Source organism: Centruroides vittatus, unplaced genomic scaffold, assembly GCF_030686945.1.
Source record: "Centruroides vittatus isolate TY-2023 unplaced genomic scaffold, ASM3068694v2 scaffold_2520, whole genome shotgun sequence".
NCBI classification, from domain to species: domain Eukaryota; kingdom Metazoa; phylum Arthropoda; class Arachnida; order Scorpiones; family Buthidae; genus Centruroides; species Centruroides vittatus.
Genome location: NW_027122689.1, coordinates 2,492,893 through 2,505,234, shown reverse-complemented (window position 1 = coordinate 2,505,234; position 12,342 = coordinate 2,492,893). Strand labels below are relative to the sequence as shown.

The following is a 12,342-nucleotide window of genomic DNA, read 5'->3' as shown; positions in this document are numbered from 1 at the left end:
AAACTGGTGATAAATATTTTTGTTAAGTATTTCTCTTTTAAAAGTTAAACTGTTCTTGCTAGTAACAAACATCATTTTTTTAAATTTTAATTATATTTGCATTTTAGGAATAAATTTCAAAAATATTAGGCCTACAAGAAAAAGAAAATTTCTAGACCAAAACATTTCAAAATTTCTCAAAACTCAGATGTTTATCAGGATTGGATTTTGAATGTCCGTACTGCTAGATGAAATGTTTCTCATCTGTGATCTGATCACGATCATCAACTACACAGCTGATCTAAATTATCCAGTCTGAACTATAAGTTCTAATTAATAATGTTTTAATGAATAAAAATTGTTTGATTTTTATTTTTCAATATTTAATCAAAATTATAAAATGAATTACATTATGATTCTAACACTATAAATATAGTTTCCAATGATCATATAGATTCAGTCAGACCTCAGTTTAGTACCAGCATTTGTTTACTTCTGAAATTGGCACTACATTGAGATTGGTGCTAAATTGAAAAATCTCAAACAGTGAGAGTTATATATAGTAATAGGATTTGTACACAAGTTTGAACTTTTTTAAGACACACACAATCCATACACAGGTATATTGTACAGTGATACTTTGGTTTTTGTCGATAATCCATCCGAAAACAATTAGTGAAATCCAAAACCGACAAAGACCGAGGCAATTATTTCCATATGATTCAATGTAAATTCCAATTCCAATTCGTTTTAGACACTCCAAAATACATACCAAAAACACATTTTATAGAGAATAAATATAGTGTTAGTACTAAAAACAATAAGAAATTAATGTAAAGAATAAATGAACATTTAACATGGCATTTCCCATGATGGAGCTAAAAGGAAAGGAAAGCAATGGAATTGGGTGCATTCAAAATCTCAGTATCAATCCAGTGAGAGGCTGCCAGAAGTGATGCAACTGCTGGCATTTTCTACAGAACACAAACATTGACTGCTGGGAATTTTGAAAAAGAAAAACAATAAAAATGGTGAATGATGTGGACTTCCACATTATGTTAAATTTATTTTCAACTTATTTAATGAGAACAGCTTAATGATAAAAGAATATTTTGAAAAGAGAAATAGGGATGAAAATTATTTAAATTTCCATAGGAGCTTTAAATAATTAAATCAATTCTAAGATTACACTTTAACAACTACTAACATTAACAATTAACAATTAACAACTAAAAAAAATTATGTGTTGTCTTACGTAAATATACTAGTATATTAAAATATTCTATTAATATACTAACAAAATGTTAATTTATTCAGGGTTTATTCATCAAAATTAAATTTGAAATTGTAAACACAAAATAGAGCTCTTACAAGCCTCATCGTGGCTGCCATCTTGTTTGCTGATGTATCGAACATCAAAAAAGAGCTTGCAGTTTGCTGGAAGCACACTAGCAGCAACTGGAAATCATCTGTGATTTTGCACAGAGTTATTGAGAGGTGCTGGCTGCATGCTGAGATTTTGAGTACACCCATTGTTGGGCTAGATGCATGGAGTAATGCTTATACAATGAGAAACAATGCCACACTGAGAAGGAAAATGCATGGTTTTGTAAAATTAGCAGTGAAGTCATGTGGGCACACCAATGAAATCTGAGGCAACTGATGAAAATGGAGACAATTTTTTGCAAAAAAAATCAACAAAAACTGAAACTGACAATAACTGAAGTCAACAAAAAGCAGGGTATTACTGTATATGTATCTGTTAACACAGAGATTGTATATGTCTTGAAAAAGTTCAAACTTTATTGGTTTGATTCAAAAGTTCATAAGCATGTATAGTTGTTCTGTTTAAACTGTCATAACATTGAATGTAGCTGATCTGAACAAGATATGATAAAATCCAAAAAGCACTTGATCAAATGAAATACTGTATTTTGACTACTTTAACAATTTTGAATTCTTATTGTTTTTAATATACAATTAAATACTTTGTTGCCATAATATTGGGTTGTTCAGAAAGTTTGTAGCAATTTTTGATAGCCAACAGTTGAGACACCGATTGATGCAAAAATGATTAGAATTGTACAAACCAATGAATATTACGATAAATGACCTCGAGACGCGTCCGATACAAAAAAACTGTTAAGATTATTCAAATAGCGTTTAATTTGTCTCATTGCAAAAATGGATGCGAACAACGTGCATTATCGACACTTGTTTTTTTTCTTTTTTCGTAAAGGCAAAAATGCTATACAAACAGCAAAAAAGATATGTGATGTTTATGGTGGGAGTGCCGTATCGGAATCAACTGTTCGAAAGTGGTTTGCAAAATTTAAAACGGGTAATTTCGGCCTTGAAGATGCTCCTCGCTCGAGAAGACCTCCCGTTATTGAAGAGGACCGAATCAAAGCATTATTGGATGAAAACCCTCATTACACAACTCGAGAGATTGCGGACATAGTGAAGTCATCAAACAGTACTGTATTTCAACATCTAAAGAAGCTCGGATACTTAAATCGTTACGACATTTGGATACCTCACGACTTAACGGAAAAAAAACTTACTGGATCGCATCTCAATTTGTGATTCTCTTGAAAGACGAAATGAAAATGACCCTTTTCTGAAGTGTTTAGTGACAGGTGACGAAAAGCGGATCATTTATAACAATATCAGCCGAAAACGATCACGGGGTAAGAAAAATGAATCACCATTAAAAACTCCAAAGGCCAGTTTTCATCCAAAGAAGGTCATGCTCACCGTCTGGTGGGACTGGAAAGGAATCCTGTTCTACGAGCTGCTTCCACAGAATCAAACAATTGATTCTGATAAGTATTGTTCCCAATTGGATAAGCCGAACATGGCAATTAAAGAAAAATGTCCGGAACTGGCCAATAGAAAAGACATTGTGTTTCACCAAGATAATGCCAGACCTCGCACGTCTTTACGAACATGCCAAAAATTATTGGAACTAGGCTGGGATGTTTTACCCCATCCCCCCTTACTCACCTGACCTTGCCCCGTCGGACTACCATTTGTTCCGTTCTCTGCAAAATTCCCTTCGTGATAAAAACTTTGATAGTTTGGAAGCTTGCAAACACCACGTGGATCAGTTTTTCGCAGGAAAAACTAGAAAGTTCTACGAAGAGGGTATCATGAAGTTCCCCCATAGATGGCAACACGTCATTAAAAACAATGGTGCATACATAATGGAATAAAAGTATATTTTTAGTTTTAAAACAATTTCTTTTATTTCTCTTAAAAATCGCTACAAACTTTCCGAACAACCCAATACTTTGTTGTTTGTAACAAAAACATGAGTTTCTTTTGCTATGATTTGAACTTTACAAACTAAATCTGAGATTCTGGAAAATATTCATTCTAAAGAAGTTTAAAATATATGCAATACTGAAAAGAAAAATCATTAGTGCTAAATAGAAAGCACTAATGATTTTTCTTAGAAGGATTTTTTGAATGTGATTAAAAAAAAAAACCAAGTGTTTAGTAAAATGGTTTAAAACTAAACTGTAGTGAAAAGAAAGTTTTTGAAGAATTCAAAAAAGTAATGAATTTTCTTTTTCCATTTATGAACATACATCTAAAACATTTAATGTCATTTCTAAAACAAAATAAATCTAATTTCAAAATGCAGATATATACAATACCATATAAAGATGAAATACAAAAATAATATAGCAAACATCTTTCTATAAATAATATTTTAAATATTAATTAATTTACTTATTTATCACATTTACAGACAGTGCCACAAATACAATAGATGTCTCCTCCATTGCAAGGAATATTTAAAACAAATCCCAATCAAATATCACAGTAACATTTAAACAATAAAAAAGTATAAAACAATAAAACAAAAATAGTTAAGATTTAATTAAATACTAATAGTTATTTTTTTGCAATACAATCTGTATATATGGCATTACAAGTATAGTAAGCTCGATATTATTAACAGATTTATAATATTGGTAAAAAAAGGTCCTATTATCATGTCAAGGCACAAAAGGAAACATAAAGGCACAAAGTCCTAGTATGTACAGTAGAGACTCCTGTGCGGATGTAGTGTGAAGATAACAGACTGTTAACGTACCTATAAGTATATAATTGATCAGAGAAGTTATACAATTAAAAAGGTGAGGGGACCAAGGCAAGTGTGTGCAACATTGGAGGATTAATGAAGAGCATATGGGATAGCCTATTTAATTTTAAAAAAAGTATATTTTAGAAATTTCTGCATTGAGTTTTTTCCAAAGATAAGGAGAAATAAAGCCCACGCTGGTAAGGCAAAGTCAATTAGGGGTCAAACATTTGTAAAGAATGTTGTGTGGAGGTTTTAAAATAAAACAAAAATGATTGTAAAACTGCACCATATTATGCAAAGGCAAACCGAAAGATTTTGACTTATTCATCAATTTGTAGACTAAAAGTGAATTTTAGGTCAAATGTTATTCCTAACATTAAAGATAAATTGCAGGTACTGATTATATGAATGTTAATATTGGGCAATGATTCCAACAGACTAAAAACCATGACTTTAGTTTTCTTTATGTTAATTAAAAGATTTAGTGTTTTAAATAATTTGTTTATAATATTTATACTGTCTTGTATGAAATTAATGACAACTGAAAATTATTACATGTAAGAATACTGTAACATTAGTAGATTGTATATTAATTAAATCATCATAAAATAACTTGAAAAAGGAATTAAGTAGATCAGACAGAACATAATGGTGGAAGTACCACAAAGGAAAAACAACAAAGAGATTAAAGATTTAACTACATAATATCAATAGATAAAGTACAGAAGATATTATTATAGCATGTGATAAGTCTAAAAATGTGTTATAGAAGATACATAAATATTAAAAGTATAGCAAAAGGGTAAGCACAATGATGTTTTTATCCCAAAGACGAATTTGTTTGGAACAAAATTACTTAAGTAATTAGTATGTTTTAGTTCGAAAGAACAACTACTGTGTGTGACAAAATGAATTTGATATTTTGGCGTATTAAAATTATTATAAATACCTGTTTGATATCTTGAACCTAATATTGGTGATGGTGAAGAAAACATTGGAGGGGGTGGAATAGGACCTATATCATTTACAGGTATTGAAGAATCATTTCCTGAAGGAACTACAATAGATTCTTCTTCGCTTGGTGGTACTTCCTCCAATGCTGCCAAATTCATAGTTGATATCTCTGACAGAACTGATGATTCTATGGAACAAAAGGAAATATTTATTCTGTGTAATATATCTAATATTTTAATGTTTTTATGTTCCTAGATATCAGCATTTCAAATTATAAATAAATTATAGACTTTATAAAAATGGAGAATAAACATACAAAAGATGAAAAATAAAATTGGCCAATAAATTCCTTTTTTATTTTGGACAGATTCAACATAGGATAGCTGTACCAGACTTTTGTTTTATTATTATTATTAATTTAATAAGGAAAATTCATATAATACAGGGTGCAAAACATTACTGTGCAGTGAGAAATTTGTAATGGCATTAAAGTTACACATACAGTATTGCATACGAGACCTGTATATTGTAAGCAATACTGTTTACATATAACTGGTCAACTGATACCAAATGAACAATTTACAGGTCTCGTAAGCAATGCTGTACATATAACTTTAACATCATTACAAATTTCTTATCGCAAGGTAACGTTTTGGACACCCTGAATTATGATTACAATGCTTGATCACCATCAACATCATTATAATTTGACAAATGCAAACATCCATGCCCAAAATGGAGATGTGAACATACAATTTGGCAAATGAGGAACTATGTTTTAAGAAATTTTGCAGCCAGATTGATAAGAAAATATGAAGCAATCAAGACTATCTGATTATCCCAATTAATAAAAGGCTCATAATAAATTATTGAAACTTATTTCAAAAAGTATATTTTGTTCTTTTCTTCATGATTATTAGTTACTGTTTAAGTTTAGTCACACAGAAACACTATAAAAATATTATTATTCAACTCTTAATTTCAGTTAACGGATGTAACTAAAAATAGTAATATAATAAATAGTAAGGAAGTAGATTTTTAATAAATTTATAAACATTTCCAGATCACAAATATTCCATACTTAAAAGATTCAAACTGTTAGATAAAAATTAAAATACTTTAGTTTTTAAACAATCTTTAAAATATAATTCATATAAAAATATAAACATCTAGTGAAACCTGATGCTTAGCAAATAGACATCCACAATTGCTGTAAATAATCAGGCTATAATTTGGAAATATTAATTATGAATTACAAATAAATTTGGCACTAGAGGGAGGCATTAGACACCATTTTGTATTAAATTTAATAATTATAATATTTAATTAATTAATTTAGAATAAACTGGAAGAAAAGAATTGGCCCGAAGCAGGACTCGAACCTGCAACTCCCACTTACCGTGCAGACATGTTGCCAGTTACGCTAATTGGCACCGTGTTCGGGAGTTCAGCACCATATTAACTATAATAATAAACAACGCTTTTAGCCCACGACTATAAATTGGATAGAGTTAGATAACCTAAATAAATAGGACTTAACAATTGGAGGGCTTATCACACCAAGGCCGACAGAAAGAAGGACTAGATCTTTAATAAAAAATTTAGTTGGAGAAAATAAGGCATTTACTGATCCCAAATAATATCATATATCTCATTGTCATTGTATTAAAATTTATGCTTGATTGTTATAGTTCTGTAGTATATGGGTTACATTAAATACTATAAATACAGTGCACTGTATATATTAGATAACACTTCGTATTGGTTAACTATTGGTGTTAGAATTATTACATTTGTACCATGTGTTTTTTAAGCTGATGAGGGGTCCTGTACCCGAAATGCATACTTACCTAAATTTGAATATGATTATTAAAGATTAACTTTTTTATTAAAGATTTAGTCCTTCTTTCTGTCGGCCTTGGTGTGATAAGCCCTCCAACTGTTAAGTCCTATTTATTTAGGTTATCTAACTCTATCCAACCATACTAACTGTCGATGGTTATACATTAGGCTTATATATACTAGAAGAGGAGATCAGACCAAAGGTCTGGGTAGCATAACTGGCAATGCTTCTGCACAGTAAGTGGGAGTTGCGGGTTCGAGTCCCACTTCGGGCCAATTCTTCTCTTCCAGTTTATTCTAAATTAATTAATTAAATATTATAATTATTAAATTTAATATGAAATGGCACCTAATGCCTCCCTCTAGTGCCAAATTTATTTGTAATTCATAATTAATATTTCCAAATTATAGCCCAATTATTTATGGCAATTGTGAGTGTCTATTTAATTCATATAAATTTTAATATAACAGAATATTCCAATTTTTATTTTTCAAACAATATAAAATAGCAAATTTTTACAAATTTTCAAATGATAAAGCTGTTATATATTTTGTTAATTTACTGATGTTAAAATTTTAAATTGACATTGCTGATGAGACTACGTCTCGTCTCTAAAATTACACTGCTGTCATGGCTGCACATCTTACAGATATGAAGGAATACATGTCAGGAGTTGCAATTTGGCAGAGTATTTGGTGCCCAAATCATGCACATATAAAATAAACCAAACTTGTAGGTAGACAAGGGACCGAGAACTGGGTCAAAAGAAAATATGAAATGCTGAGACCGTTTTTACGAACAGGCGCGAGTGCAAGATTTGCGCATGCATTGCTCGTGCTCTCCGAGACATAGTCTCGCCTCAAAAATGGCTTTGCTATTTTACTTGTTTTATTTTGTAATAGGATTAGGAGATCTGTATTATTAGTGGAACCATTATAGCAATTTATTAAAATGAAGATAGAATTTTTAAAAGGGTGACGTTTAAAATTATCTTTCATAACACAGAGACACAGACTAAAACCTTTCACAGTGTTGTATACCAGTGTTTCTCAAACTTTTTGGACCGCGACCCCCCTTCTGCACTTAAAAATTTCAAAGGACCCCCGAAGAATAAGTATGTGTCAAAAAACATCCCAGAGGGAGGGGGTTAGGCTCGTATTTAAATATTTATATTATTTTTATTATTTATATGTGCAATTTATTTAAGTAAAAATTATTTTATATATTTTTTATTTCTATTATTCCTAAACATGAATCCATAGTAAATTCATAAAATATTTGAAAAAATTGATCTGGCATCAATTTTTCAGCGACCCCCCAAATATTTTTCACGACCCCCACTTTGAGAATCACTGTTGTATACGATAGAGAACCAACTAACGTTTTTGGCCTCCACCGAGGCCTTCTTCAGGTTGAGTACTAAAAGTCATCCCCACCAGACCACCAGAATGGTGTTGCCTGTAAAATAAACAACATACGTGTCACGTTTCACCCCTCCGCCTGGCACTGTTCGAATTCTTCGAACAGAAACATGACACATATGTTGTTTATTTTACAAGCGGTCTGGTCCATAAATAGCTCTGGCGGTCTGGTGGGGATAACTTTTAGTTCTCAACCCGAAGAAGGCCTCGGTGGGGGCTGAAAATGTTAATTGGTTCTCTATCGTATACAATACTGTAAAAGGTTTTAGTCTGTGTCTCTGTGTTATGCACTACAGTATTATTAGAAGTTGTTTATTGTGTTATCTTTCATAATGTAGTTTATTCATAATGTAGTTCACAATACAGTACACTAAGAAGTAACTGAACAGGTACAGAATAAATGTTACTTTGTTTTATTTAATTTTTTTACTCTTCCCAAATTAGTTAAATCCTCCAAATCCTTCCCATGTTCACAACTTTGAATCAAGGTTTATTTTTCATTTCAATGTTAATCAAATAAATATTAAAAGTCCAAAATAAGATAATAAGTTCAAGAATTTTGTAGTTTTATGTGTAGTAGTAAAGCTGGGGTAGTAAAAGCATTGGTCTGCTATTCTGGAGACCAGAGTTCAAATCCAAATTGAAAGTCTCACGGATTTTTCATTAATAGCCTGTCTCGAATATGTTTACTGTCATTCACCATCTGGCTGTCTCCAATGTGAGTCCGACCAAATCCACAATAGAAGAAGTGCCCACAGAGAAAAGAGCTGAAAAACTCATTATATATTCCAGGCATTGGGAAACTAAACTAGAAAAGTAAACAAATGTTTGATGATTATGTTGTCAAATTCAAATATTGATTCTTTGCACTCAAATATTCTATAAACATTTTATTAATTATACAATTTTTTCACTATTTCCAGTGTTAGAATATAAACAATAATAGCTTAATTAATGTAACTATACACAGTTGAAAGTTGAAACTTCCACATCTAATTGTCCATTTCTGAGAATGGCCCATTAACCAGACCAAAAACATTAGCATTATTTACATTTTACTACTGTTAAATGTGTACTAATTAAGCTAAGTAATCAAAGTGATTAGATTACTCTTATAACCAATAACAAAACAGATAGGAGCAGATAAACTTGAAATAGATGTATCAAATATTTTTAGAAGTGAATAGTTTATGGCAAAAATATTTCTCTAAACTATACTATAAATTGCTATAAACAACATAATTGATATTTATATGAAATAAATCATTAAATTTTATATAGAAACTCATGCATAAATTCTTTTGATCAGCATATATATAAATACTTTATAAACACAATTTACATTAAAGAAGTTTATATTCAAAAACTTTTAAATGTAAGTGTAAATATTATATTTAAAATTATATTGATCTGAGATAATTTTCAGAAAAAATTATCATATGGAAACCAGTGCAATTATGAGTTTGAAATTCTGTTCATGAACTGATTTCTTTGAAAAGTGAGGTTTAACTGTATAGCAGAGCTGTGGAGTCAGTATACTTTTACATGACTCCAACTCTGACCAGGGGCGGACTTGTTAACAAAGTAGGCCTGAAAATTCTGACGTCATCACGTGACCTCAGAATATTAGCTTCAATAAATATAGTTCTAATAAAGATAGAACATAGAAACTTTTTTATTCCAAAGCTAAAATATTCCTGTAAGTAATGAGTCAATACGATAATTTTTACTTTTCTGGCTGTTATATATAACAGAGGAAAAATGTAGCAATCAGTCAAAAAATGATCCCACCCCAAATTTTTGCATTTTTGGACTCAGGACACCTCGAAATGTCAAGATATGTAAAAGATTCGGGTTTTTTTTCTGTATGTACAAATGTTAGAATGTATTGGAGGCACGATTTTGAATCGGAGTCAGATGGTTTAACACAGGAGTTATTAAGCTCGAAAATGGTTGAACTAAATCGGTTGGTACACATTCTAACATCCATTTGCACTTCTCTACGTTTTGAGGCTTCCTGAGTCCAAAAGAGTAAAAATCTGAGAAAGTCATTTTTTTTGACTGATTGTCATCCTTTTCCTTTGTTATAGGCCTATACTGTATAACAGCTGGGAAAGTAATAATGACGACAATTCTGAATATTTTTTAAAAATATATAATAAAACGATTTTAAAAAATTGATTAAACATTAACATTTGACACATCTACTGAATATATAAGTTCACATTTATTGATTTGTTTGATGATGGCATTGGTATTTGGTAAGCATGTATGAATAAAAACAGTAAATACATTTGTATACAAACAAATTAGTTTAATAAAAATGTACAGTACATACTATATGAGTATATTGGGTAATATATCAGTGTACAGATACATTAAACCAAGTCAAGAATGAGAAATATAACAGTTAGACTGGTAAAAAAAAAAGGTTGCTTATTTTGCCATGTTGATTAATTTATTATTTTTCATCTCTGTTATAAACTGAATTACTCCTTACAAAAAAAATCACTTCTATTAAGTCAGCATTCATTGAAGCTCTTAAATCATATTTAATAATTTTAAGAGCGGAAAATAAACGCTCTACTGCAGTGTTTCCCAACCTTTTTTGTGCTATGCCCCACCTGAGCCTTTCTAAAATTCTTATGCCCCCCCAACATATATGTTGAACTCTTTTGGAAGGTCTCTCGTTGTCGTGTTCGTTGAAGTTTTTCTTACACTTAATTGCCACACTGTTTTATTGTAACCACGATAAAACCCAATCCTTTCATCAAAGTCTTTCGCACTTTCCAGTCATTGCCAAACGTGACATGGAACACCACAATTCACGTCTGCCCACCTCGAGGTCTGGGCAAAGAATGTCCTTTCTCCTCTTTCACCAGCCTCGAAGTATTGTTCATCTCTTTGTTCTCAGTGGTTCCCAGAATGGTTAATCCCACCCCAAGGGAAAAGGGTTATAAAGGGAAGTTCTAGAAGGAAAGGGAAACAAAGAACAAATAAAATTAAAACTAACTTAAATCAATATTTACAATAAATATGGCATACAGTGGCTATACGGTTAACTTAAACTCTGGATGAGTCCATTTTCAAATTGCCCCCTTAACAATCAAATTGCCCCTCTGTGGGGCATGGGCCCCCACGTTGGGAAACACTGCTCTACTGAAACTTGGTTGGTGACAATGCCGTGACAATCAATGTTGCATTTTGGATAATGTCTGGATAGTGCAATATTGCCATTTTAACATCCAAACTTGAAGAGTGGTCAATGTGATTTATTTTTTCCAGTGCATAATAAATATCATCTTCAAATTTTGTAAGATTTCCTTTTCTGTCTGTACTCATATTAGAACTCAAGCTTAATTTGGAAAGTAGAGACGTGTCTTATATAAAAAAAAAAAAACTAGAAGATAAACTAGATGTTGCTTGCACAAAAAGTAACAATAACGAAGATTAAGATATTTAGATTATAGCTGATTTTACCTGTTTTCACTTGGTGTAAGAATTAGATTCTCTCTCTTCTGAGACTAATTACTGAATTTTTAGATGGATCTAAAAGTATGTTCGATTTTTCACAAAAACGCAAAATACTGCATCTAAAATAATACAGTAGAAACGGAGTTCTTCAGGGTAATCCCTAATCCTCTCCCTCTGTGAAAGGAATTTTGAAAAATCCCTTCTTAGTGTACTGTACATTCTTATGATGTATCCTAACTGTGTATCAAATTTCAACTCCTAACCGTTTGAACTCTGAGCCTATCATTACTATTATTACAGTATTATTATTATTTTGGGTTATTTGAGATACACTCGGTTGACACCAGTTGCTGTGTACTATGCCAGACCAGAGTCAAGGCATAGCAACCAAAACAAAACTAAAATTAAATGTGTGTGTCAGTGCAGTGTCTCTATTCAAAAATTTCCTAACAATGTGGCATGTATTCAATATAGTGGCCTTCTGTAGTGTGATGTATGTATTTCTATTCAATTGTAATGTTCCCAGACATTTGTGTAGTGTGTGTGGTATCACACCTGTAGAGAAGAGAACAACA

At 31.2% G+C, this 12,342-nt stretch overlaps 1 protein-coding gene across 3 annotated transcripts in view; it reads right to left on the bottom strand.

Moving 5' to 3' along the window:
- The window catches only part of LOC136987571 (phosphatase and actin regulator 1-like), a 103,511-nt gene that overhangs the window by 20,542 nt on the left and 70,627 nt on the right, over positions 1-12,342 (bottom strand). For all 3 annotated transcript variants that reach the window (XM_067285324.1, XM_067285323.1, XM_067285325.1), the window contains exon 5: positions 5,025-5,216. In XM_067285324.1, the coding sequence (XP_067141425.1) occupies positions 5,025-5,216 (192 nt within the window). The remainder of the gene's footprint in view (positions 1-5,024; positions 5,217-12,342) is intronic.